General features: G+C 45.3%; 1 protein-coding gene across 5 annotated transcripts in view; it reads left to right on the top strand.

Annotated features, from left to right (window-relative positions):
- Positions 1-8,400: 8,400 nt before the first annotated feature.
- The window catches only part of TRIM55 (tripartite motif containing 55), a 42,646-nt gene continuing 24,121 nt past the window's right edge, over positions 8,401-26,925 (top strand). For all 5 annotated transcript variants that reach the window (XR_012833798.1, XM_075743972.1, XM_075743969.1 and 2 more), the window contains exons 1-5: positions 8,401-8,709; positions 9,118-9,290; positions 19,790-19,955; positions 21,656-21,751; positions 25,754-25,987. Coding sequence is in view for 4 of the 5 variants with exons in the window: in XM_075743972.1 (XP_075600087.1) it covers positions 8,521-8,709; positions 9,118-9,290; positions 19,790-19,955; positions 21,656-21,751; positions 25,754-25,987 (858 nt within the window). In the remaining variant the exon portion in view is untranslated. The remainder of the gene's footprint in view (positions 8,710-9,117; positions 9,291-19,789; positions 19,956-21,655; positions 21,752-25,753; positions 25,988-26,925) is intronic.

Raw genomic sequence — 26,925 nt, 5'->3', positions numbered from 1 at the left:
TCTATGCAGTGCTTTGGATGTATTTTTATGCCTTGCCTGTGAAATGTAGATCTCTTTCTAGCAGTAATGTGTTGAGGGGATGAGGGTTTGGGAACCTCTGGGCTTGTAAAGTTGTGTATGGTTCGGGGAGATGCTGAACTGCTAATCTCACGTTTGTTATTCCGCAGCACTGGCAGCCTGTCTTTTCAGGCTCACTGATTTTTTGAGACTTTAGAGAATATGGATAATTGCAGGAGAGATGATAAACACCCTGTCTTAATCACCATTTGGGGTCATCCTGCCTCTCTGAAGGGTATGGCTCAACCACCCACCATTTCTCACGCTGATCTCGAGGACTGTGAGGAAACCAGGACTTTCTGTTGGGAGAGCTTTCTGTTTCCTTGTGGCCCCTAAAGTCGGGTGACACTCGGGGCCACGCTGGCCTCCTGGCATTGCTGAGGAGATCAGGAAGCCACAGGACCCTCCTTCTCCCAGGCAGGCAGCCAGGAGCAGCGACCCCATGGTGTAGCAGAATCATGGCGTGCAGGTGTGACTTCTGGATGGAGTTCGTTCACGGACTCTCCCTGTTACAGGGTCTTTTAATCCGAATCTCTGAGGTTTGTCTGCTATGTTTGTACTGCTGATGAATCTGGAACAGAAATTATAATCTAGTTCATGTGCCTTTTTATCCCATGTTTCTGTCTGTCTGCTGCAAACCATGGAAGCTCCTTGATCATGGATAAGCCCAGAGAAGGCTGCTTTCAAGCACGGTTCAGCTCAGGTCAGTGTCCATCCCTTTTTCAAGAGAAAAGGGCAGACATCATCCCTCTGACTGGTCTTTGTAGCTTGTCCCCGAAATCCTGTGCTCATGCACATTTGATGTGTTGCCAGTGACTCACCCTTAGAAATGCTTTGGGCTTGCCCCTGCTGCTGTGATTTTGTATGTGCAAAAGGAAATTTCAAAAGATGTAGTTATCTCCTGTGCTGGTCCTTGTTTTCCTGGAGATCTGAAACTGTCTCTCAGATTGTTTTTAGGTGTCCAAATACTGACCGCATATGGCCTATCATCACATATGAGGTACACAAAGACAAATATATAGGTTGAGTGGAAAAATGGCAGTCTCAAAGGGCAACTGCTCTCAAAAGCACTTGTATCTGTTGCAAAGGGTCTCTTTGGCTGCATAAATGGAGTCACATACAAGGGTAGTTACAGTATTTATTGTGGGATGTTTAGCAATTGCAATAACATGAAATGCAAGATACTGTTTGCAGTTTGCACTGGTACAGGTAGGAGGGCTTCATCTTATAGCTGGCTCATTGGCTTAGTAACTTGTTGCAAATGTAAGTGAAATTGGAGTTTCTGCAACATGCTGGCTGTAGGTGGGAATGCGGGTGCTCACCATCCGCTGCTGAGGGACTGCTTGCTGCAGGGTAAATGGGCACAGATGAAAGGTGAGATGGATGGAGAGCCTCCCCCCTACCTCCCTGAGAGATGCTTGGCTAAAAATGCAAATATTTTCAGTTTTCAGTCAAAACAACAAGCAGCGTTAGCAGGGTGGGGAGAGGGGAAGGCCGCATTGTCATTTTACTCTAAACTTCGCATTTGGGTAGGCAGAAATGGAGGCAGCAGCCTCATTTTTGTTAGGATGTTGTATTGCTCAGGCAGTCAGGACTTCTTGTCAGAAGTGAGCAAGGCAGGGCAAAGCTGGGGGGAGACGGGCAGGTGGGTCTGTGGGGTCCCCCCACACAGCAGCGGTGGCATCCACCATAACTGTCCTCTTCCAGCAGCTGAGCTCTGGTGCAAAGCTCTCTGGTGAGCACCACTGGTCTCAGGGGCGCAGGGAGCTGCTGGAGGCAGCAGGGTGGGCGTGGGTGTCGATCTGTGCCCGGGGGACAATGGATAGCTGTCCACCTGCTTTAGGCAGCTGCCAGCGGTGGGGTCTGCCCGCCTCTGGGCTGGGTGGCAGGGTGCTCGTTCATCCCCGAGGACAAGTGGGAGGTGGGGTGGCTGCAGGCCAGGGCATTGTCAACCCCTGGACCAGGATGCTCCACACCACCCACTGTGTCCAGGTGAGGATGCCCAGGCAAGAAGCCTGGTGCCTGCAGAGCAGGCTTTGTCTCTGCTGGGCTTGGTGGCAAGGTAAGTCACATGGGAGCTATTCTCTGGTGAAAATACACTTTTTCTCTTTGTTTTCCAGTCATGCAAGAGAACCATAGGGCAGATTTTCTGTGACTGACACATGAGAGCTTCACACCACTGGTACAAGATAAGAGGTTGCAGAAGGGAATTCAGTGCATGCAAAACCCAGGGTTGTCATTATGGCATTGAAACCTGAACCTGGACATCACTCAACCTCTCCTTCCTCCTCCAAATCCCTCTCCTAAACCCAGTGCTATGCAGCCAGTCTTCCAGGCTCTCCTGGCTGTCAGTCCACAGCCCACAAGCCGTTATTCAGCTGCAAAAATAGAGGAGTTAGAAATGATGTCTGTAAAAGCAAGCATATCTCTAGGAACTAGTGGTAGTGTCAGCAAAGCCAGGTAACATTCCTGGGCAAGCAATACTGAAAAAAAAAAAAAAAAAAAGAAAAAAAGAAAAAAAGAAGAAAAGAAATCATTAAAAATTTGATATTTTCTCCTTGGTGATGGGTGGGAGATATCCAGAGTTTCTGTCCAGGAGTGGGGCTACAGCAGGTACTCTTGTCCTTTGCTTGTCCCTTGAGAGATGGCTTGGCTTGGTGGCTCTTTGGAGGCGGAGAAGTGTGAGTGCTGGTGGTCTTGCTCATGGGTGTGGAAGGGGAGGAAGGTGAGGGTGACAGGGCTGCCAGGGAGGCACAGGAGGGTGCCAGGCTCTTTCTCAGCGCAAGTCCTTCGAAGCCATCAATCTAAGCAATCCCTGCTGAAGAGCAGCAGCAGGACCATCCCGTGGCTTTGCAGCCTCTTGGGTTTTGCTCTTCTCTTCTTCCTTGTTGTGGAGCGGTTGTAGAATGCGTGACTTTCCTGGCACTTCTCATCCAGCCTTCACGGCTGAGTCTCCACGTTTTTTTATGTAGCAATCACTGCTGTGGTTCATAATACTGTGATAGAAAAGCCCATACTATTTTTTTGCATGTCTAAACTACATACTCCTACCAGAAAAAATATTTTTATTTAGGCTTGGCTGCAGAAGGTGGCTTTATCTTTGTTTTGTTTTGTCCTTTTGCAGTTGCGCTGTTTATTATCTGTTCCATGTGAGCATGCTTCAGCACATGGTAAGGGGGAAAAACGGACTGTCCCTCACCTTGCTGCCATCAGATGTCCTCTGCAGATGCATCAGGTGTCACGCTCAGCCTGTTAACAGAAGGCTTTTGTGGGCTACTGTAAGTATAAATTCACCTGAATTACATCCCAGAGGCAGATTACACTTTGAAAGGTGCCTTAGTTCATTGTCCAAAGCGCCAGCACAGTGGCATGATCCCTCAGCATTTTTTCCATGGCGTGAACACCTCCTTCCCTACACCACCATATGTAGGTGTTTCTGTGCACTGACACTTCTAATCCTCTGCTTTTCCTTCCAGAATTTCTCCATTTCTGCCTGCGCAGGAAGGTGGAAGTGCCTGCCTCGCCGGGTGAGGATGGCTTTCTTCATCTAATTCAAAGCCTCTTATTATGTGCAAGGAGCAGCTGACTTGGAGTTAGGAGGGTAGGAATGAGGCGTTCAAATTCCTCCAGACGTGAAAGTCACCTCTGACCTGACCATGAAGGGGGGGGGAGAAGAGAAATATATTCTCTCTGCTGCCAGGAAAGTCTGCCTTCTGCCTCTGCCAAAACCCCAGCTGTCTGCAGCTCAGCTGCTGGAGCAGCTTCTCCGCTTGGCTCTGTGCTCTCATCCGCACCAGGCAGTCGAAGTAAAGGTGTGATTTCAAACAGGTTTAACTAAGCTATCACAAATTTCCCATGAATGCAAGACTTCAGAAAAATCTATTTATTTTTATGTGACTGCTGACAAATGTATATATTTACGCAGGGGAAATTCTGGCTTGGTGGTCTGCAAATGGGTACAGGATTTCACCTAAACACCTAAAAAGTAGGCAAGGTATTAGAAATAAAATGTAGTCAAAAATACACTGAATTTAATATGATTCACTGCCATTGCATGCAGAGAATAATATTCATTTTCATGTGGAAATCAATGAATCATAGAATCATAGAATGGTTTGGGTTGGAAGGGATCTTAAAGATCATGCCATGGTCAGGGACACCCTCCACTAGACCACACTGCCCAAAGCCTCATCCAACTTGGCGTTGAACACTTCCAGGGATGGGGCATCTACAACCTCTCTGGGCAACCTGTTCCAGTGCCTCAACACCCTCGCAGTAAAGAATTTCTTTCTAACATCTAATCTAAATCGACCCTCCTTCAGCTTGAACCCATTACCCCTTGTCCTGTCACTACACTCCCTGATAAACAGTCCCTCTTCAGCTTTCCTGTAGGCCCCTTCAGGTACTGGAAGGCTGCTATAAGGTCTCCCCGGAGCCTTCTCTTCTCCAGGCTGAACAATCCCAACTCTCTCAGCCTGTCCTCATAGGAGAGGTGCTCCAGCCCTCCGATCAGCTTTGTGGCCCTCCTCTGGACTCTCTCCAACAACTCAATGTCTCTCTTGTACTGGGGCCCCCAGAGCTGGACACAGTACTCCAGGTGGGGTCTCACAAGAGTGCAGTAGAGGTGCAGGATCACCTCCCTCGACCTGCTGGTCACACCTCTTTTGATGCAGCCCAGGACACGGTTGGCTTTCTGGGCTGCAAGCGCACACTGCCAGCTCATGTTGAGCTTCTCATCAATCAATACCCCCAAGTCCTTCTCCTCAGGGCTGCTTTCAATCCATTCTCCACCCAGCCTATAGCTGTGCTTGGGATTGTGCCGACCCACGTGCAGGACCTTGCACTTGGCCTTGTTGAACTTCATGTGGTTTGCACGGGTCCACCTCTCCAGCCTGTCAAGGTCCCTCTGCATGGCATCCCTTCCCTCCAGCGGGTCAACCATGCCACACAGCTTGGTGGTGTTGGCAAACTTGCTGAGGGTGCGCTCAATCCCACTGTCCATGTCGCCAACAAAGATGTTAAACAGTACCAGTCCCAATACCGATCCCTGAGGAACACCAGTTGTCACTGGTCTCCACTTGGACATCAAGCTATTGACTGCAACTCTCTGACTGCAACCATCCAGCCAATTCCTTATGAACCGAGTGGTCCATCCATCTAATCCATGTATCTCAAATTTAGACACAAGGATGTCATGCGGGACAGTGTCAAATGCTTTGCAGGTAGATGATGTCAATTGCTCTTCTGTTATTCACCGACATTGTAACCCTGTTGTAGAAGGCCACCAGATTTGTCAAGCATGATTTTCCCTTAGTGAAGCTGTGCTGGCCATCACCGATCACCTCCTTATTTTGCATGTGTCTTAGCATAGTTTCCAGGAGGATCTGCTCTGTGATCTTGCTGGCCACAGAGGTGAGACTGACCAGCCCGTTCCCTGGGTCTTCCTTTTTTCCCTTTTTAAAAAAGGGGGGTTATATTCCCCTTTTCCAGTCAGTGGGAACTTCACTGGACTGCCACAAGTTCTCAAATATGACAGAGGGTGGCTTAGCAACTTCACCTGCCAGTTCCCTCAGGACCTGCAGATGCATCTCATCAGATCCCAGGGACTTGTGCACCTTCAGGTTCCTTAGATGGTCTTGAACCTGATCTTCTCCTACAGTGGATGGTTCTTTATTTTCCAAGTCCCTGCCTTTGCCTTCTGTGACTTGGGTGGTGTAGCTAGAGCCCTTGCCAGTGAAGACCGAGGCAAAAAAGTTGTTGAATACCTCAGCCTTCTCCATATCCTGGATAACCAGGTCTCCTGTTTCCTTCTGGAGAGGGCCCACATTTTCCCTAGTCTTCCTTTTATCGCTGACGTTCCTATAGAAGCTTTTCTTCTTGCCCTTGACATCCCTGGCCAGACTAATTGCTATCAGGGCTTTGGCTTTCCTAACCTGATCCCTGGCTGCTTGGACAGTTTCTCTGTATTCCTCCCAGGCTACCTGCCCTTGCTTCCACCCTCTGTAGGCTTCCTTTTTGTGTTTGAGTTTGTCCAGGAGCTCCTTGTTCATCCATGGGGGCCTCTGGGAGTCTTTGCCTGACTTCCTCTTTGTTGGGATGCATTGCTCCTGAGCTTGGAGGAGGTGATCCTTGAATACTAACTAGCTTTCTTGGGCCCCTCGTTCCTCCAGGGTTTTGTCCCATGGTACTCTACCAAGCAGACCCCTGAAAAGGGCGAAGTCTGCTCTGCTGAAGTCCAGGGTAGTGAGCTTGCTGTGTGCCCTCCTTGCTGCCCTGAGGATCTTGAATGCCATCATTTCATGGTCATTGCAGCCAAGGCTGCCCTTGAGCTTTACATTCCCCACCAGCCCCTCCTTGTTGGTGAGAACAAGGAACAGCATGGCACCTCTCCACATTGGCTCCTCTATCACTTGGAGAAGGAAGTTATCATCAACACATTCCAGGAACCTCCTGAATTGCTTATACCCTGCTGTGTTGCCCCTCCAACAGATATCGGGGGAGTTGAAGTTCCTAATGAGGACCAGGGCTTATGAACATGAGGCTGCTCCTGTCTGTCTATAGAGGGCCTCATCTGCTCAGTCTTCCTGGTTGGGTGGCCTGTAGCAGACCCCCACTATAGTGTCACTTGTCCTTGTCCTCCCTTTAATCCTGACCATAGGCTCACAGCTCCTCATCCATCCCCAGGCAGAGCTCCATGCCCTCCAGCTGGTCATTGCCATAGAGAGTGACACCCCCTCCTCATCTCCTCTCCTACAGAGCCTGTATCCTTCTATTCCAACACTCCAGTCATAGGAGCCATCCCACCATGTCTACATGCTGCCAATAAGATCACAGCCCTGCACTCTTGTTTATTCCCCATGCTACGTGCATTTGCAGAGAGGCGTTTAAGTTGGGCCCCCAAAGAAGCTGACTGACTGGCTGGAGTGGCTGGAATTCCTCTGTGCTGCACTTCAGGTGCTCTCCTGCTGACCTGTGATCCTTCTCCAGGTTCTGGGCATCTGTTGCTGGCACTAGCATCAAACTGGCAGGAGTGGGATGGATTGAGGTTCCCCTCCCCCAGCAACTTTTGAGTTTTTCACTTAAACACCTTCAGGTTTATATTTTCCTGAAATGCAGTTTCCAGACTGGTGTTGCATGTAGATAAAGGGTCCTGTTTTGGAGTTGGGGTCTGCCCCTGGAAACGTAGGGGACTTACTCAGTGGCTCTATAACGCGTTTCAGACGCAAACCCTATGCGGTCATGAGGTAATATAAGCGTGTGAGCTTTCTACACTTAACAGAGAAAGTATTGTAGTTACTGATTAAAAAAGAAGACGATATCTGATTACATGTACAGTACAGTGGCAAAGTGATTTCTACAGTACATGCTGGGACTTTGGCTTAAATTCTAAGATGAGATATTTATTGCTTGTACAGTTGTGTGATAAATTATTGGCAAGTAGAAGCACAGATGGCTTTCCCTTAAGATCAGGCATCACATGCCACAAATTATCTGGGAAATTGTCATTTTAAAAATAACTCTGGAACAAATGCCAAGCTGAGAGGGATATCAGTGTCTAATAAACAGATATAAACACAGCAGTGCTCAAAACTAAAATATATTTGAATTAAACTATGCGGAGAGAGCATATACAATTAGCACCTATTCTCTAGCAGTACCAATGAAAGCTTTTCATATTGTATGTCTTCTGTCTCTTTCTCATCAGGAAATTCAAATAATGTTTTTGGTGCATATTTAAGCCGCTGTGGAGTTAATGGCTGGAATAGTCATGTTAGATTCTTATGTTACAGCTCCTAAAAAAGAAAATCATACCGGAAGAAAGTTAAAGCAGGCAATTTTTTTTTAACTGTTTTTCAAGGTGGTGACATGATTACGCTCTGAAGTGGCTGACCTCTGGCGCAGCCATCGCTCCTATTGTCTTCTCCAGCAACCGCATGTACTTCACAGCTTGGAAAGGCAAGATTCTGGAGCCTGCTGAAAACTACCAGCAAAATTATGTCCTGCATCTCACAGCCACGGCTGCTTGCTCAAAACAGAGTATTTATTAGGCTGCAGCATGTGTCTGGGCAGACTGGGGTGGCCCTGCACTCTCCGCTGCTGTGCAGAGATAAGGGGGGGTGTGTGGATTGCATTTGCTTATCACTCACCCTCCTCCTCCTTGAGGGGTGAAGGCCGCCATGTGCAAGTGAGGAGAGCCAGGGCCTTGCCGGCTGCCCCCCCGTCCCCCCGCCAGCCATCACCTGTCCCAGCCTGTCCTCCTCTCACGCGCTTATATGGGCACGGCAGGATGGCATCTTGTGACGCCACGCTGCTAAAAACAGCCCCGGCTCCCTTCAGCCCCTCGTTTAAACAATGTCCTCCAGCCAGAGCAACCCAGAGAGCCTCTGATCGCAGCACAGCCTTGGACTTATTTCAAGGGAAATTAAGCCGGAAACCCCTCCGCGAGGCCGTGATCCTGAGTGTATGCCTCTGGAAAAGCTAGGGATGAGCACCTCCCTGAACTACAAGTCCTTCTCCAAAGAGCAGCAAACCATGGATAACCTGGAGAAACAGCTGATTTGTCCCATCTGCCTGGAGATGTTCACCAAGCCTGTGGTCATCCTGCCCTGTCAGCACAACCTCTGTCGGAAATGCGCCAGTGACATTTTCCAGGTAGGTTTCTTCCCACTCTGCTTCCCAAACAGCACTGGCTGAAATGAATGGAAAAGCAGATTTTTACAAGTTTCAGTGAATTGCTTTTAGAAGTCAGAAAGACTAGGACAGGGAGTGATTTAAAGCAGAAGTTGAGTGTCCCCAGGGGCCGGGGCTGAGCTCGCAGCAGACTGAAATGTCACCTGCTAGCTGTGGGGACATGGCCACATGTGTGAGCTGAGGAACTGGCACCTCAGCCTGCAGTCACCAGGCACTTTCCTGGGGGCAGCTTGTTGGACCTAGCCTCTCCTTGGGCATATTGGCAAATGTTTTGCTACAAGCATGTTTTTGCCCTGCTGCTTTTGAAAGAGGTTTTGATGGTTTTGCATGGCCTTACTCACCTCTCCTTGTGCTGCTTGGCAAGAGCAGGCCTCCAACCCCTACCTGCCGACCAGGGGAGGCACAACCATGGCGTCGGGAGGCCGCTTTCGCTGTCCCTCCTGTAGGCATGAAGTGGTCCTAGACCGGCACGGCGTCTACGGGCTGCAGAGGAACCTGCTGGTGGAGAACATCATTGACATCTACAAGCAGGAGTCCACAAGGTAACGAGTGAATGTGTGCTGTTCAGAGGAGGTTTGCCACAAAAGCAGGCATGGCTTAGGAGACTGGTGGCCTTTGGTCTTTCCATTCATTGCACATGAGGTTGATTTAGTTGTTTTTTTTTTCTTGGAAATGCAGAAAGGGATCATGCTGCCATGCATTCCCGTCTGTTTGCTGTGCAATGAAGTCAGCTCTCACTGAGCGCAGAAAACCATATCCAACTAGATGATGAATTTCTCCACTTCCATTTATAGCGGAGAATTGTGCCACGCTTATTCACATGAGCAATACTTGTGCAAGCAAAGCCCTTGAAGTCAGCATGGCTACTCACATGAATAGGGGGAAAAGTTGCTAGGTTCACATCATTTATTTTAAAAGCTGTTCAAATTATTCTTATTTGGTTTTAACCTGTGTGTTCTTGTGCTAAAGAAGGGGGGGAAAAATTCAAATCTTGTTAGGAAGTCCTGAGGGATAGACAGCACAAGCAAGAAGAAAACTGAATTTCACAAAGAAGATACCCTGCATCACAATGCCAAATCAAAACTCAGTAAAAAAATCTCAATTCCTGTCAGCTGGGGATGTGAATCAAGTCTTATTTAGGACTCCATAAAACAGAAGGAATAGCCAGAAATAGTACACATCGGTGCTGTGTGGCTGTGAACAAGAATCAGGACCCCAGGGCAGAGGAATGGGTTAAGCCTAAAACGTAAGATTACTCCTGAATGTTAATGGCCCACATGGGCAATAAAAAATGTTGTGTTCTCATCTCTCTTGCCATGGGATGGGTCGGATGCATAGTACCACCTTGGGGAACTTAGTAGGGAGGAAGCTAAGCCTGGTCCCAGGCTGCAAATCAAGCAGCTCTCACCCAGGGAAGCCACCTGTTGTTACCAGCATGTATCCATAGGGTCAGTTTTGTGTGGCAAGGTCTTTCGTACACCTGAAGGAAGGTGTAATCCTGGCCGTGCTCCCTGGCGGTCTTCCCATCCCACCCCAACAAGGAGCTGGATTTCTCAGGGACAATGAGGCGGTATCACTGGAGTCGGTGGACACAGCCATTGGAGCCTGGTGCCTTGGGTGGCTTAGGGCAGTCACCAGCAGAGACGACGTTTCAGAGCCGAACAGTGGCTTTGGCTATTCTCAGATGTTTGAATCCCTTCAAGGACTGTTGTAGCTGGGCATAGGTTGGAGCTCTAAAGCATCAGAGAGCATGAAGCTGGCTTAAAATTGTCCTTTCTGCTGCCCTTGGCACTCAGTGCCAAGGGAAGGTCACCTACCCTTGTGTGCGTCATTGATACCCAAATATTATTTTAGTCAGGAAAATCTCAGAGGAAATGAATCAGCAAAGCTATGGTGGTAGACTTTGCTTTTGACCAAATAAGCTGGACATGTGTGGCCTCATGTCTTTCTTGGTTTTGGTTTTTTTTTCAGCTCACAGTTGTATTTCACTTAAAAAAAACCAAAATGCAGCTCTGTGTAGTTCACAGGCAATTGGAACAAAATTCAGTTAAACAGAAATGTAAGAGATTTAGGGGTTTTGTAAATTCCACAACATGATGAATAAAAGGGGAGAATAGAAAAAAAATATAAATACGAATATATGTTTGCTTAGATATTTGTCCAAAAAGTTCATTTATTTAGTTTGTTAAGGTGCTTATTTAACCTTCATGTATGTCCTTAGAATGAAAGTTATCATCAGGTTTACGTAGCAGCGGCAATCCATTGCAGTGTTATCTAAACTATTTGGCACTTTGTAGGCCTCAGCTGCTTATCTCCCTCCGCCTAACGTTCCTCAGGCTCCCATGAGAGTACGAGCAAGATCTGCCATGGCTTTACCCTGTGCTGTCCCACTGAAACAAAAAAGCCAAGGGAAATCCAGTCTTCTCCACTTCTTCCAACGGCTCAATGTCCAAGTAGAGAACAGTAACAAGTGGCGTTCCTCAGGGGTTGGTACTGGGACCGGCACTGTTCAACATCTTTGTTGGCGACATGGACAGTGGGATTGAGCGCACCCTCAGCAAGTTTGCCAACACCACCAAGCTGTGTGGCATGGTTGACCCGCTGGAGGGAAGGGATGCCATGCAGAGGGACCTTGACAGGCTGGAGAGGTGGACCCGTGCAAACCACATGAAGTTCAACAAGGCCAAGTGCAAGGTCCTGCACGTGGGTCTGCACAATCCCAAGCACAGCTATAGGCTGGGCGAGGAATGGATTGAAAGCAGCCCCAAGGAGAAGGACTTGGGGGTATTGATTGATGAGAAGCTCAACATGAGCCGGCAGTGTGCGCTTGCAGCCCAGAAAGCCAACCGTGTCCTGGGCTGCATCAAAAGAAGTGTGACCAGCAGGTCGAGGGAGGTGATCCTGCACCTCTACTGCACTCTTGTGAGACCCCACCTGGAGTACTGTGTCCAGCTCTGGGGGCCCCAGTACAAGAGAGACATTGAGTTGTTGGAGAGAGTCCAGAGGAGGGCCACAAAGCTGATCGGAGGGCTGGAGCACCTCTCCTATGAGGACAGGCTGAGAGAGTTGGGATTGTTCAGCCTGGAGAAGAGAAGGCTCCGGGGAGACCTTATTGCAGCCTTCCAGTACCTGAAGGGGGCCTACAGGAAAGATGGTGAGGGACTGTTTATCAGGGAGTGTAGTGACAGGACAAGGGGTAATGGGTTCAAGCTGAAGGAGGGTCGATTTAGATTAGATATTAGAAAGAAATTCTTTACTGCGAGGGTGTTGAGGCACTGGAACAGGTTGCCCAGAGAGGTTGTAGATGCCCCATCCCTGGAAGTGTTCAACACCAAGTTGGATGAGGCTTTGGGCAGTGTGGTCTAGTGGAGGGTGTCCCTACCCGCAGCAGGGGGTTGGAACTAGATGATCTTTAAGATCCCTTCCAACCCAAACCATTCTATGATTCTTTTCGTACCAGTATCTTCCAGACTGAAAGCTGGGGTCTGGCAGATGTACGTAAGAAGAAGGGTGAGATCTGACCTTTGCTTCCTTCTTTCTTCCCAAGACAGCCCTTCAAACTGGCAGCACCTGTGGCCTCCAGACAGGACCCTTGTCCCCTCAAGTCTGCCTGTGCATATAATTCACAGTAATTGTGCATGCCAGAATGATACTGGCTCCCAGTTACATTTCACTTGAACTTAGGAAAGTGAGGAAAATTCAACTAGGGAGCAAGCTTTGTCTCCTGTTTAGGCAAAAATAATTTGTTTCAAAAATATTTTTTTTAAAATTGAGTTTCTATTTGAATTAAGGAATTCTTTTGTTTTTTAAAATAAAAGCTGGAGTAGGAGCTGGTCTATGAGGTTGGGAGTCTCTGCCTAAGCCCTCACATGCAGCCCCTCCTATTGCTAAAAATTACATCATATGGCCTCTTATCCCATTGCTCATCAAATTTAATCTGACAGCAGCATAGCCTGTTGCCCAGTTTAAAATCTATTAGCAACCCCAGGAAAGAAATATTCAAGCAGAATGTGGCTCCTATAAAGCTTTATAGGAGGGCAAAGGACTAAATTGAGTGGAAATAGAGTTGGCTGAAATATTAAACCCATGTTTGAAAATCTGTAGGCTACCTGAACTATCTGAAGAACATCAGGGTGCCTGCTGCCACCAAGAAAGAGTAGTTACAGGAGGCTGCAACTTCTCACAAGCTCTGGCAGCCTCTGATGAGCTTGGCCAGCTATTCCCAATCAAGAGGTGCTTTGGGCTTTGTTTCCAGCTGAATCCTGATCAGGAAGGGTCAAGTGTTCTTTCTGCCTTGCACCTGCCAGGGACAGCCCTAGGTCCAGGCTGTCCCTGCAGCCCTGAGCACCCCGAGCATGGAGCAGTATGTTCAGCAGGGTGCACAGCAGGGATCAGGCGCTGTGCTGAGAGCAGTGAGGGGGGCCTCTGCAATGGTGGTGACATGCTGCAGGATGGGGTAGCCAACACCACCAGGAGCAGCTATCTCTGACACCTCAGAGCCTCAACCAGAGCTCCTTGGGGAGGATGTGGGTCTCCAGGACAGGCTGCAGGGAGACCTGGGAATCTCAGATAAGCTGGGCTAGGGATATGGGCTCCCTGCCCACAGGTCACCAAGCAAGGGAGCTGCAGGAGAAGCCGCACAGACTGTGTAATGAAAGAGATGAGGAGAGAGATCACCTCTTGGAGATCTTCTCCAAGTCCCCACAGAGACAAAGACCCAAGCTTACCTGCACCAATGGTTTTCTTGGGCCAGACATTCATGATAGTACTAGTGTAATAGAGCTGCAGGAATCTCTATGTCCATATAAACTTTTTTGGTCTTCTCATTTTTCAAGCCCCATTTCTACCCTGGGTATTCATGGGCTTTTCACTGCTTTTGGAGGAGTCCATCATTGTGGTTGGTTTTCAAGGACCACCACTTCCAAGCTCAAGAATGGTCCATCCCTATGCACAGGAACTCAAGCAATGGTGGCAGGATACTTGCATTGATTAAGGAGGAGCTCCTGACAAAAATAAAACATTAGAAAAGAAGCAAAAAAAAAAAGGGGGGAAAGCTGACTCAGGAATATTTTGAGACACTGTCCAAGTATGTACAGATGGAGTTAAGAAAGTCAAAGCCCACCTAGAACTAAATCTGGCAAGGGATATGAAGGCTAAAAAGAAGAGCTTCGACAGGTACATCAGCAGCAAAAGGAAGATTAGGAAAAGTGTGAGTCCACTGCTAAATGGGGCAGGGCGTCCTGTGACAAAGGACATGGAAAAGGCCAAGGTACTCAATGCCTTCTTCACCTTGGTCTTTACTGGTAAAAGCAGCCTTCAGGAATCCCAGGTCCCTGACACCAATGGGAAAGTCTAGAGCAAGGAAGACTTACCCTTGGTGGAGGTGGATTAGGTTAGGAAACATTAAAAAAAAAAAAAGATATCCTGATGGGAGGCACCCATGCATGGTGAGGTAGCTGGCTGATGTCATTGCAAGGCCATTCTCAATAATCTTTGAAAGGTCATGATAATCAGGATAGGTTCCTGAGGACTGGACTGGAAGAAAGCAAATGTTACTCCAATCTTCAAGAAATGCAAAGAGGGAAATTCAGGGAACTGTAGGCTGGTCAGCCTCACACTGATCCCTGGAAAGCTGTTGGAACAAATCCTTCTGGAAACCATTTTCAAACATATAAAAGACAAAGTGATCAGAAAGAGTCAGCATGGATTCATGAAGGGAAAATCATGCCTGAACCACCTGATAGCCTTTTATAATGAGATGACTAACTCAGTGAATGACAGGAGAGCAGTGGATGTTCTTAATCTAGACTTTTGACACTGTCACTCATAACATCCTTATTGACAAACTGATAAAATAAGGTCTAAAGTGGACAGTGAACAGTGAGGTGGACTGAAAACTGGCTGAACTGCCAGACTCAAAGGGTTATGGTGAGCAGAATGAAGTTAGGTGGAGGCCAGTCATTAGTGGTTTATGCCCAAGATTGATACTGGGTCCAATACAATTTAGTATTTTCATTAATGACCTGACTGTGCCTCATACAGTCATGCACATTCTCTCCATCCTTGGACCAGGTGAAGGCACTGGGTGATGTGATAGTACAGGAAGGGCTACACCTATCTTAGGGTCCTCAGTAAAAACACTATCGAAATTGGATTCAGGATTTCAGTACAGACTTTTTTGGATTTGTATAAATCCTAAGGAAAACACGCCTTCTAATTAAACAGCAGTTTTGCTGAGGTCTTAGTATGTTCTTAATTAAAGTGTGCTCCTTTATGTGCCCAGAAACTTCGCATTTCCTCACCAAATCAAAGAATCACAGAATGGCTGAGGTTGGACAGGACCTCTGGAGGTCATCTGATCCGACCCTCTGCTCAAGCAGGGCCACCTAGAGTTGGCTGCCCAGGACAGTGTCCAGGTGGCTTTTGAGTATCTCCAGGGAAGAGACTCCTCCACCTCTCTGGGCAGCCTGTGCCAGTGCTCGGTCACCCTCACAGGAAAAAAAGTGTTTCCTGATGTTCACAGGGAACCTCCTGTGTTTCAGTGTGTGCCCGTTGCCTCTGGTCCTGTCATTGGGCACCACTGAAAAGAGCCTGGTTCCATCTTTACACCCTCCCTTCAGGTATTTATATATCTAAAGGTATTGATAAGATCAACATCATTGATAAGATCCCCCTGAGCCCTCTCTTCTCCAGGCTGAAAGTCCCAGATCTCTCAGCCTTTCCTCATAGGAGAGATGGTCCAGTCCTTTCATCATCTTCAGGGCCATTTTTTTGTACTCTCTCTGGTATATCCATGTCTCTTTTGTACTGGGAAGCCCAGAACTGGACCCAGTACTTCAGGTATGACCTCACCAGTGTTGAGAATCCTCCTCTCCATCAAACATGCACAACACTCAACACATTAAGGTCCAAACAGAATTTTAATAGAAAAGTATAAGCCTATAGCAGTCAAATGCAGGCTTAGCATCTCAAAGAGCACAGTCAGAGAATGAGAGCACATAGCTATTAGGCCATTTCAGCTACCTGCCACTTCTTTGGTCACAAGCACATTTATGATGAATCTTTTCTACTAAAGCCATGCTGTCATTTTCTTACTGGCTACTCTTCAATCTTCTGTTTCTGGAGCAGCCACCCTTTTAAACTTAGGGGTTGTGTTTTGGCCTTTGTTACACTTACATAGACCTAGAGGATCTCCTCTGAAGTCAGGGAAAGTTCTGCTAAAAATCTCTCCTTTTGGAAAGCCTAGGGAGGAGACTGTAGATCTGTTTACTTCTAGTCTTCTGTCACTGTCTTCAGGGCCTCACTGGTTCAGGGAGTTCTGCCAGGTTTCTTCCAGCTCTTTGCGGCACCTTTGAAAGTTGGCTGCTTCTGGCTGAACTTGCTTGACACCATCACCTTTTTGCCCTGTGCAATGTGTCTTTCATGCTAGTGGCACCATTCCAGTGTCAAATAACATTCTAGCAGTTTCTGGTTCTGGTCTTGTAAATATTTGCAGGAAGAGCAGCTATTTCAGGCTTAATTAATCACTTTGAAATTCATTGTCTGTTATTGCCCTCACATGCAGGCCCTCCCACTGGTGCGCTATAGCATGAATATATTAGGGGCTGTTTACAGTCATCTGCAAACAGTGTAAAGAATTTGTTATAGTGGAGACACACCTCTTTTGACAAGCATTGAAATTATGCTGGATTTGACACACTGAGTGCTTTATGTAAGTGTATGCTGGAAACTGGGCCCAAATAACGCAGGCTTCCTTCAGAAGTGTCCATCTTGGTTTATTCTGGTGCATCGTGTTATATTGCAGATTACAGATTTTCCTTATGAACCCTTTAAATTCCAGCGCCCTCCTAACATTTAAAAATATGAATGCATGAGACATTTTCTTTGTTGCTTGATCTTTTTTAAATGCATCTAATTGATCACATTCCATTCCCTTTCAGAAGAGAAAACCTGTATTTTGTCATTAAAAAATAAATGCCATGTCTATTCGACCAAACTCTATGGAAAAACTCTATTGTTATATAATCTAAACCAATGATCTTTCCATAAATTTTTAAACTTGTAATAGAGTGACTGGTTGCCTCTTTGCTACAGAGCTCTGTAGAATGAGTTTTTAAAAATTGTTGCCATTTAATTCTGTTAAATGAAAAGATATATTTCTATGATGCCATTGCTCTACTTGCTACTGGTCATAGTGATCCTTTATTAGATGCAGGAGGAAACATATAGTGACAAAGGATGAGAAAAAGGCTGAGGTACTTAATGCCTTCTTTGCCTCAGTCTTTAATAGTAAGACCAGTTGTTCTTGGGGTACCCAGCCCCTGAGCTGGAAGACAGGGATGGGGAGCAGAATGAAGCCCCCATAATCCAAGGGGAAATGGTTAGTGACCTGTTGTACCACTAAGACAACCACAAGTCTGTGGGGCCAGATGAGATCCACCCAAGGGTACTGATGGAGCTGGCAGAAGTGCTCACTAAGCCACTCTCCACCATTTATCAGCAGTCCTGGTTGACTGGGGAGGTCCCAGTTGACTGGAGGTTAGCAAATGTGATGCCCATCTACAAGAAGGGTTGGAAGGAGGATCCTAGGAACTACAGGCCTGTCAGTCTGATCTCGGTGCCAGGGAAGGTTACAGAGTAGATTATCTTGAGTGCCATCACAGGGCACGTACAGGACAACCAACTGATCAGGCCCAGTCAGAATGGGTTTACCAAAGACAGGTCCTGCTTGACTAACCTGATCTCCTTCTATGACAGGGTGACCTGCTTAGTGGATGAGGGAAAGGCTGTGGATGTTATCTGCCTGGATTTTAGTAAAGCCTTTGACACCATTTCCCACAGCATTCTCCTGGAGAAACTGGCTGCTCGTGGCTTGGACAGGCCTTCGCTGGGTAAAAAAACTGGCTGGATGACCAGGCCCAAAGAGTTGTGGTGAATGCAGTTAACTCCAGTTGGTGGCCTCACAAGCAGTGTTCCTCAGGGCTCAGTACTGGGGCCAGTTCGCTTTAATGTCTTTATCAATGATCTGGACGAGGGGATCAAGTGCACTCTCAGTAAGTTTACAGATGACACCAAGTTGTATGGAAGTGTTGATCTGCTGGAGGGTAGGAGGGCTCTATGGAGGGATCTGGACGGGCTGGATTGATGGGCCAAGGCCAACTGTGTGAGGTTCAATAAGGCTCAGAGCTGGGTCCTGCACTTGAGTCACAACAATCCCGTGCAATGCTACAGGCTTGGGGAAGAGTGGCTGGAAACCTGCCCGGTGAAAAGGACCTGGGGGTGTTGGTCCATAGCCAGCTGAATATGAGCCAGCAGTGTGCCCAGGTGGCCAAGAAGGCCAACAGCATCCTGGCTTGTATCAGAAAAAGTGTGGCTAGCAGGACTAGGGAAGTGATTGTGTCCCTGTACTCGGCACTGGTGAGGTCTTGAATGCTGTGTTCAGTTTTGGGGCCCTCACTACAAGAAAGACATTGAGGTGCTGGAGTGTGTCCAAAGAAGGACAACAAAGCTGGTGAAAGGTCTAGAGAACAGGTCTTATGAGGAGCAGCTGAGGGAACTGGAGTTGTTTAGCGTGGAGAAGAGGAGGCTGAGGGGAGACCTTCTCATTCTCTACAACTACCTGAAAGGAGGTTGTAGCCAGGTGGGTGCTGGTCTCTTCTCCCAAGTAACAAGTGATAGTACAAGAGGAAATGGCCTCAAGTTGTGCCAGGGGAGGTTTAGATTGGATATTAAGAAAAATTTCTTCACCAAAAGGGTTGTCAATCATTGGAACAGGCTTCCCAGGGAAGTGGTTGAGTCACCATCCCTGGAGGTGTTGAAAAGACATGTAGATGTGGTGCTTAGGGACATGGTTTAGTGGTAGACTTGTCAGTGCTAGGTTAATGGTTGGATCCAATGATCTTAGTGGTCTTTTCCAACCTAAACGATTCTATGATTCTATAGTTCTTCTTCCAAATGGTAGCAGAAGGGGATAATGGCTTGTATTGGAAAGATTTAATGTGGCCACAGTAGGAGTGGCAACCTTTGGAGGCTTGAACCCCCAGACACGCTCCCTCTGTGCTCTGGTACTACATTCGCACACACTCACATGCTTGCTGCAGACGTGCTCAAGGTGCTAAGCCTGAAGCGTGGGCTTGGAAAAGCATCAGCCTGCCCACGCAGGCTGGACCAGAGTTTTCACTTACACTGGGAATGTCAGTTAAGTGGTTCGTTTAAAGGAAGCTACAACTAAACTAGTTCCTAAAATAGCAGGGATGGACTTATGTGTATATGGCTAAATCATTTTGGTGAGGATCAGGACTGAGCTATAGCCTGGTGACAGCTCCTGGCTTAGTATGGGAGAGGAATACTTCTTGTGTAACTCATGCCCTCAGTGGCTGGCACAACTGAGTAGCTACTGTACAAGCTAGACACATGCCACCTAGCTAAAATTAATTTTTGTTAAATCTTATTTTGGTTACTGGCCTAGTGTAAAGGTCATAAGGACCCAGCTCTCCTTGATACTTGACAGTCCTGACCTGGGCCTCACAAAGCTCATAAGCAGAGATAAAGAGTTAAGGGCATGAAGGTCCACCAACACTTACAACTCCCAGTTCAAATTAGCCCCCAGAATAAGAGTTTTGCTGCATTGAGGCCAAGTGCCCAGCATTTTGCATGATGACCACTAAAGGAATTACATGTGTTTCATATTTCAGGCAGATGTTGGATAACATGCTAATTAAAGTACATTAGTAGTCTGAGATCAGTCTTAGTGAGGTTATTTACATTTTTAAATGCGAGTGAGGGTTCAGTCACACTCCCATTTGGAATCCCCATATGAAGTCATGTTGCTATATTGTTATCACATCATGTTCTGTCAGGACATTAAGCTGTACTGCTGTCTATTTAGTCATTCTGTATGGCAGGTTTAAGTCTACTCTGCATATTCAGGTCAGCTTTGGACACTGCTATACAAATGTACATTATTTCATACAGATACCCTAGTGTTGTCATCAGAAACTGATGAGCACCAAGGTTTTTTTAAACTTGTTTTCTTTTGCAGACCCGAAAAGAAGTGTGACCAGCCAATGTGTGAAGAGCATGAAGATGAGAGAATTAATATCTATTGTTTGAACTGTGAAATGCCCACCTGCTCCTTGTGCAAAGTCTTTGGTGCCCACAAAGACTGTCAAGTTGCTCCTCTCACAAACGTTTACCAGCAACAGAAGGTAAATATATTTTTGTATCTCATAGTCCTCCCAGCACGTGCAGGAGCATCAACAGAAAAGTATTCTCATGAGCTTCCTGCGATCTTCCAAAGGGGCCTGTGGGTACCTCTGCCATTCCTGTGTGTGAGTGAAAGACTCACACAGATCTGTAGGAACTGTTTAGAAACACAGGAAAATAAATTTATGAGAAATCAGACAGAAAGATATTACCGTGACCCAATTTTTGTTAGTAAAGCGAGTAAACAGTTTAGTGATTTGATGTGAAGCTGAGGACCTCTCTTTCGAGGTTCCTAGGCTCTTTTTTCCAGTGCTTTTAGATCAGAAAAATAAGTGAGATTTCCAACACATGAACTGGAAGGAGAACAGACCATTACAAATCAAATAGTTATCTATCAGGCAGTTTTGCCTTTAAGCATCCCATTTGTAAGAAAAGTTAAGTGAAAACCTCCTCCTGCAAGTGAATGCAGGAATATTCAATAGTTGGCAGCACAGGATGTACCTAATATCCTCTGCCCTTGCTGTCACCAGTAAAAGACTTGTTTATTTTTAATACAGTATTAATTTAAAACCTGACTCACTGGGTGATCCTCCTGAGATAAACAGCTCATTTTTCTGGAGGGTCTCAGTGGGGCAAGCAATCAGACAGGCCAAGTTTGCAATCCCAGCCTCCAACTTTGTCACACAGATGCTTGTGTGTGGAAACTACAAATGAGAAGTCACTTTAGGAAAGTAGTTACAAACATCCATTTCAATCAAAAAAGGAGGGAGAAGGGGGAGAAGTTTCTTGGACCGAATCCATGCCCCTGATCACTCCCTCTGCATGGAGATTTGCAAGCAGTGGTTTCCTCCCCAGCATCCCTGTAGAAAGGGGCTGTCATGCCCAAGACTGGAGGTGTAACCTGGAGACTGCAGCATGTGCGCTTCAAAGGATCCTTTACAAAGCTGTGGAGGTCACGGACATGGTCATCTCTGTCACTACAGCGGTGTGCCAAGGGCACCTCGCCTTCCCCAGCACCATCACCAACTTCCCTAGGGACTAGCTTCTCCGTCTCTCCTCTTCTAAGGATACCTCACAGTCACCCCCTCCCCATGCTCAGGCTATTTCCTTTTTCCACTCGTTTCCCTTATGCCAGTGGCTCACCCTTTGACTTCTCATCCCCCTTTTCTCCCTTCCCCTCTCCCCACAGCCCCACTGCCCCTCCTGCCAGGGGGTCTGCAGAGCCCTAGTTCCTCCAGGTCTGTGGGCTACCTCTTCTCCTCTTCAGGGCCAAGAGCTACAGTCCTCAGGGAAATATGACAGTGGCATGGCTAGACCTAGATACTAAAAAAACCCAAGTCCTCACAAGAAAATGTCTTTTCTCTCAACAAACCCAAAGGGAATATTTGGGGGCTGTTGAAACATAGGACTTCAGAAAAACGCATTTAGAAGAGCCTTCTAGAACAAAGGGCTTCCTCCTTTCCAAACCGCAACTTCTTCAATATGTTAGTGTTTTCATAGTGTTTTGGGAGAGGAAACAGATGTCAAAGTACTAGTGGGTAACCTGTGGGCCAGTAAAGACCCAATTTTCCTCAGTTCTGGTGGAAGAAGAGCTACTACCCTGGTATGGCTCCTTCGTCTCCTGCTCCCCACTGTAAGATGTGCCACTCTAAAGTAGGACAGTGTCTAACCTCCTCCCGCTTGCTCTCCCCTTGCTGCCTAGTCCGAGCTAAGTGACGGCATTGCAGTCCTGGTGGGGAGCAATGACAGAGTGCAAGGGATAGTCACACAGCTGGAGGAGACCTGCAAGACAGTTGAGGTAGGTACCATCCCTTTAAATGCAGTTATTTCAGTGTGAAGTCACATCTTTCAAACTGCTGGTAGTGATCATTCTTTAACAGACATCACTTTATCCAAATGCATTGCCGCATTGTTTCACCAAACTGTTACCTGTGGCTTTGTACAGTATCAGCTGTACTGCCTCAAACAAAGAGTACATCCTGGTCAGCACCCTGCCTCTGACATTGGCCACGTGGTTGAGTAACGATAATCCATATCAGCACATCTTGTTCAGCATTTTTAGTTGCATAGGATATCACTGAAGTTAAAAGCACATCCAACAAAATGTTATCAACTCCCAGTTCATTTAATATCTAAGATCACGTTCTAAAGCTGTAAAAGACCAGTATTAGTCTAACACCTGACTGGTCCTGTGAACAGACATAGTCTTAGCCACAGGGTACCCAAAGCATAGATCCCAAGTATGTCAGCGAGCTCTGTATTTGGTTGCTTTGCCTCTTGTGCAGAAGTAGTTAATTGATATATATATATATGTTGCCCTTTAAGGAATCTTATTTTGTTGCTCATGGAAGGGAAGAGTTTGGGTTCTTACTCTGGATTTTCAGGTAAAGGTCTTACTCTGACAGAGCTGGAATTAGTTTTGTTTCATTCAATACCAGAAGTGGTTTTCATTTCCTCCAAGAGGCTTGCACCAGCAAAGCAAATACAAATATCAGCTCTGACCAATTTGAGCAACACAGAGCAATAGGCTGAAGGAGCTCATATGAATTGATTTTATGATCAGAGTTTGATGAAGCATCTAGTGAAGGAGTTGCATCCCTCTCAGCCCAATTAGAACCATATTGACCCTTCCAAGCCTAACCAGAAAAGAGAAAGTGCAGAGAAAAAGAAGTTAATCCAAGATGAATAGCTTCTAATTAGTAAGAAAAATTGATTCCGCAATCTACGTACACAATTGCCCAAGGCTCCTATTTCCTCAGAGCAAGGAAGAACAGAAAATGTCCAAATTTGGTTCAAAGAACATGAAATCATTAGCCCAAGTAAATGAGAGAGCATGTTAGCAGCAGTCAGAACTTTGTAGTCAGGAAGCCTTCACATTGCAAGGATGAAATTGGCTGCTATCAGGACTTTACAGACAGAAACAAGCCTTTCAAGTAGGTTAACTGCAGAAATTTGAATGATACAAGAGCAAAAGCTTATACTCATTTAAGTTGAACTAGCTGAACCAGAAACAAAACTTCAAACATCTAGTCTGAAGTATGGAGAAAACACTGTGCTAAAAATACCTTCATAAATACAACAGTTTCTGAAACTAGCTTCTTCAGAGTCATCCACTCAGTTTAAAGTCTAACCTTTGAACTCAAAGCCCAGAGAAAGTGCAGCCATTTTACCTTTAGATGTTTTAACAGGCTTTTCACCTTTAAAGTCAAAGATTGTAGAAAACAGATCTTAGAGCTTACCTTGGCACTTCCATGTTACATTTCAAGCAAATCACATTTCCGACTATACAAGAGCTTTGTCTGAATTGACATCAGTTTGTCCTTGAAGATGAAAAGCTACAGCTGGAGCTGAGAAATGTGCACACATGAAAATAATGCTTATAATCCAGAATTGTCTCTTCCCTCTCCTTAACATTTTGCAGAGAACAATAAATATCTGCTTTAGCGGAAAATACATGATCATTTTCTTTTTAGTTGGAGTAAGAAATAGCCTACAGTTTTATATTTAACTATTGCTCCTTTCGAAGCCTAAAACCCAGAAAAACAAACAAAAAAAATTATTAATACTTGTATAGGTTTTAACTGATTGAAAGGTAGACCAAATTCACATATTATACTGAAAATGGAAAAGGGTATATAAAATGCTAAATACTGGAAAACAATAATAAGTAATTAAGTACTGTTTAGCCCTGTAAACAATATGAGTCAAATAATGAAGGAAAAATTACAATGTTTCTTTCAAATGCTAATAGTGTAGGCCAGTCAATACAGATACTTCAGAACAAGCAGTGCAACTCATGCCCAGTGGCAAGGACTTCTTTCTATTTGCTGTAGCCATGCTTTAAAAAAACAAAAAGGCTGAGAACTTTTTAGAATGGAAAGTCATGTACTTGTTAACCTTTTTCATTACTCAGAATCTGATTAGGGTAATTCCATCAGGCAGAGACTTCATATGGGAATATTTTATACAGAAAGAGAATATTTCGGGAATATTTTATACAGGAAGAAAATATTTCAGAAATATTTCAGCATTTGCAGTTAGGAACATGTTTTGCACTCTTACTCTTGAGGTTCACAACTCTATCTGCTGGCAGGAAATATTATATATTAGATCTTAGAGATATGGAAGGATGTCTCAGCACCCTGCTATCACTCTCTTGCTCTTCTTCCCCTAACGCTTGTCCTGTGTCAAATGGCAAAGATAGCACACACCTGTCTTGAAATTAAGGTTGTTTTACAAGTGATCTGAATAACATTTCAGAGGAGGTCATTGTAGACTAAACCGAAGAGGAGTCTGGAGCAAGCAGAATTGCAGGAAACACTAGGCTAGGAGAGTTAGGAGAGGAGTGAAAGAGGAGAGGTAGATTATTTGAGGTCTGAACAATAGAATGACACCCAGGAACCATGACTCACTTTGTTTGAAAGCTTCCTTATCCCCACCCTGTAATTCGCTAATTAGGAATTCCTGTGAAGTGGCAAGGACCTCCAGAAGGGCAGAACAAGCCTGCCCCCTCCCCCATGAGGAGTTTTAAATTAGGAGTGCCTGTTTAGCATAGCCTTCCTCATTGCAAAGCATAGGTGGATACTTTGGTCAATACAACAAGATCTGTATTGCACCCCACCCCTCAAAATAGACAGTGATTTTTGGCCACACATCTGTCTTCGAAAGGCTTTCTTTGAACATACAGAGCAGACTGTCACTACCCGTAGGAAAAAGCTCTGGCTGAAAATCAAGAAAAAAGTGGGATTCTCTCTGGCCAAGTGCTATGAATAATCAGTCTTATCACTTCCAAAAGTACTGTGGGACTGTTAATAATCTTGCACTGCCAGGATCTCAGCATTATGCCTCAAGGGACGAAGATGAGGGATTGATTCAGCCTCAGTTCCTAGGAAAGAGATTTAAATAATCACCACCATCCACAACCAGATATAACCACAATAAGGTTATGCCCATCTGTGTGCCCCAGGGCACACAGATGACTCAAGTACTTCTATTTGGTAGACCTCAGACATTATAAATAAGATGTCTCTGATTTCCTTCTCATAAATCCTCCCTTGCAAGTGCAGTGTGTTCTTGTTAAAGAGTGCTCAGTGAAGCAGTCATCAAACCCGTCTTCCTTAGTGAAATATGCTATGTGGTCTGGTTGGAAGGACAATAAAAGTGTCTCAAAAAATGATATGAAAATCGGTGCCTGAAGGCAGGGTTGGAACCTGATTCTTCCTTCTTGTCTTTGTGCTTTTGTCACACACCATTTTCTTTGTGGTACCTCTACCTCATTCAGTGCACAGTAAATGGAATATAATGGACACCTATTGTCAAAATAGAATCTAAGAGAGCATATGTGAAAATTAAGCCCAGCCAGGATAGTTCCAAGTTCTCTGGTAGAAAAAAGAAAATTCTCCAGAGCTGATTTGATATGATCTCTCCTTTAAAAAACATTCTGTTTGTGCAAATGAACCCAGCTGCTAATATGGTGAGGTTGTTTACTTTTTCTGCAGACTTTGATGTATCACTACAGACATCATAAATACCGTTCACAATTTTTTAGCAGACTGACAAGTTATACAATCACCTGTTTGGGGGCTTTCAGTGGTTTGAGACCCAGAGTTTGAGAACAGTTTTTAAACTTTTGTTCCAATAGCTTGGACTTTGAAAATTATAAAAGTCTCTGGGGTCATTCAGAATCCTTTGCACTGTTCAGAAAGAGGAATTTCTTTGATGAAAATGCTTCCAAGTAACTGTAAAAATAGAAATGCTTTTAAGAACATAACGTGTTTAACATAAACCAAATTATTCACAGGAAAGTTGCAGACGACAGAAAGAGCAGCTGTGTGAAAAATTTGATTATCTCTATTCTGTACTGGAAGAAAGAAAAAATGAGATGACACAAATAATCACTAGAACCCAAGAGGAAAAACTGGAACACGTCCGCTCCCTGATGAAGAAGTATGCGGATCATTTGGAAGCTGTGTCAAAGCTGGTTGAATCAGGAATCCAGTTCATGGAAGAACCAGAAATGGCCGTGTTTTTGCAGGTATAAAGTCTATAAATAGAGCTAGAAAAAGAGCGATGGGTTTATTGAAATACTATTTAAGCATTTCTCAATTTTAGGCACATTCAGAGTTTGGTCATCTTTGAGTGAACATTTATACAAACTCATTTTTTAAACACTTGCATCAGCATAGACAAATGAATAGTCTTCTCGTGAATAGTATCCAAACCAAGAACGTGAGTATTTGCTATTTGCACCAAAGTATACTACTCTGTGTATGAATTTCTGGCTACCAAAGAAGAAACAGGAATTTCAACATTTTCCAACATATTATAGAATGGTTTGAGTTGGAAGGGACCTCAAAGATCATCTAGTTCCAACCCCCAATATCTTTATTGTCCCACACTATAATATACGTGTATATGAACTTTTGTGAGTTATAGCTTTCATTTGCATATTGGCAGAGTGATAAACTTTCCAAGAATTAAATATTCATGTTCTAAGTCACATTTTTATGCCTTTAGTTCATTTTTTTCCTTCTGTTTTCTTATTATAAACTTAGGAGAGCTGAGTAGGAAACCATTAGCAGTCTGTCCACTGAATTCACTGGTGTACATTTTCTGTCCTGCAAGTTTACAATTCCTCTCTATTAAAGACTGAAAGGTTGTTTTCTATGAAAAAAAACCCCACTTATTTTCATCAAAGAATTACTTTTGAAGAGTATAATATTCTTTCCAGACAAATAAAATTTTGTGGCTCCAGAAGTATGCCCTTATGGATAGTCAAAGATATAGTTACTGTGACTGAAGATTGTGATAGAACAATTACTTTTCTCCACAAACACACACAAAACAAGAGCAAAAATATTTCCATTTAATTTTTGTAGAAATTGCACGTATTTCCCGTCATATTCAGATTTTAATTTAAAAGTCTTCAATGAACTAAAAGGTTTACTCAGCTGTATACTACTTACCATCCAA

This window comes from Balearica regulorum, chromosome 2, assembly GCF_011004875.1.
Source record: "Balearica regulorum gibbericeps isolate bBalReg1 chromosome 2, bBalReg1.pri, whole genome shotgun sequence".
Taxonomy (NCBI): domain Eukaryota; kingdom Metazoa; phylum Chordata; class Aves; order Gruiformes; family Gruidae; genus Balearica; species Balearica regulorum.
Note: the sequence above shows the minus strand (reverse complement) of the source record. Positions and strands in the feature narration are given on the sequence as shown.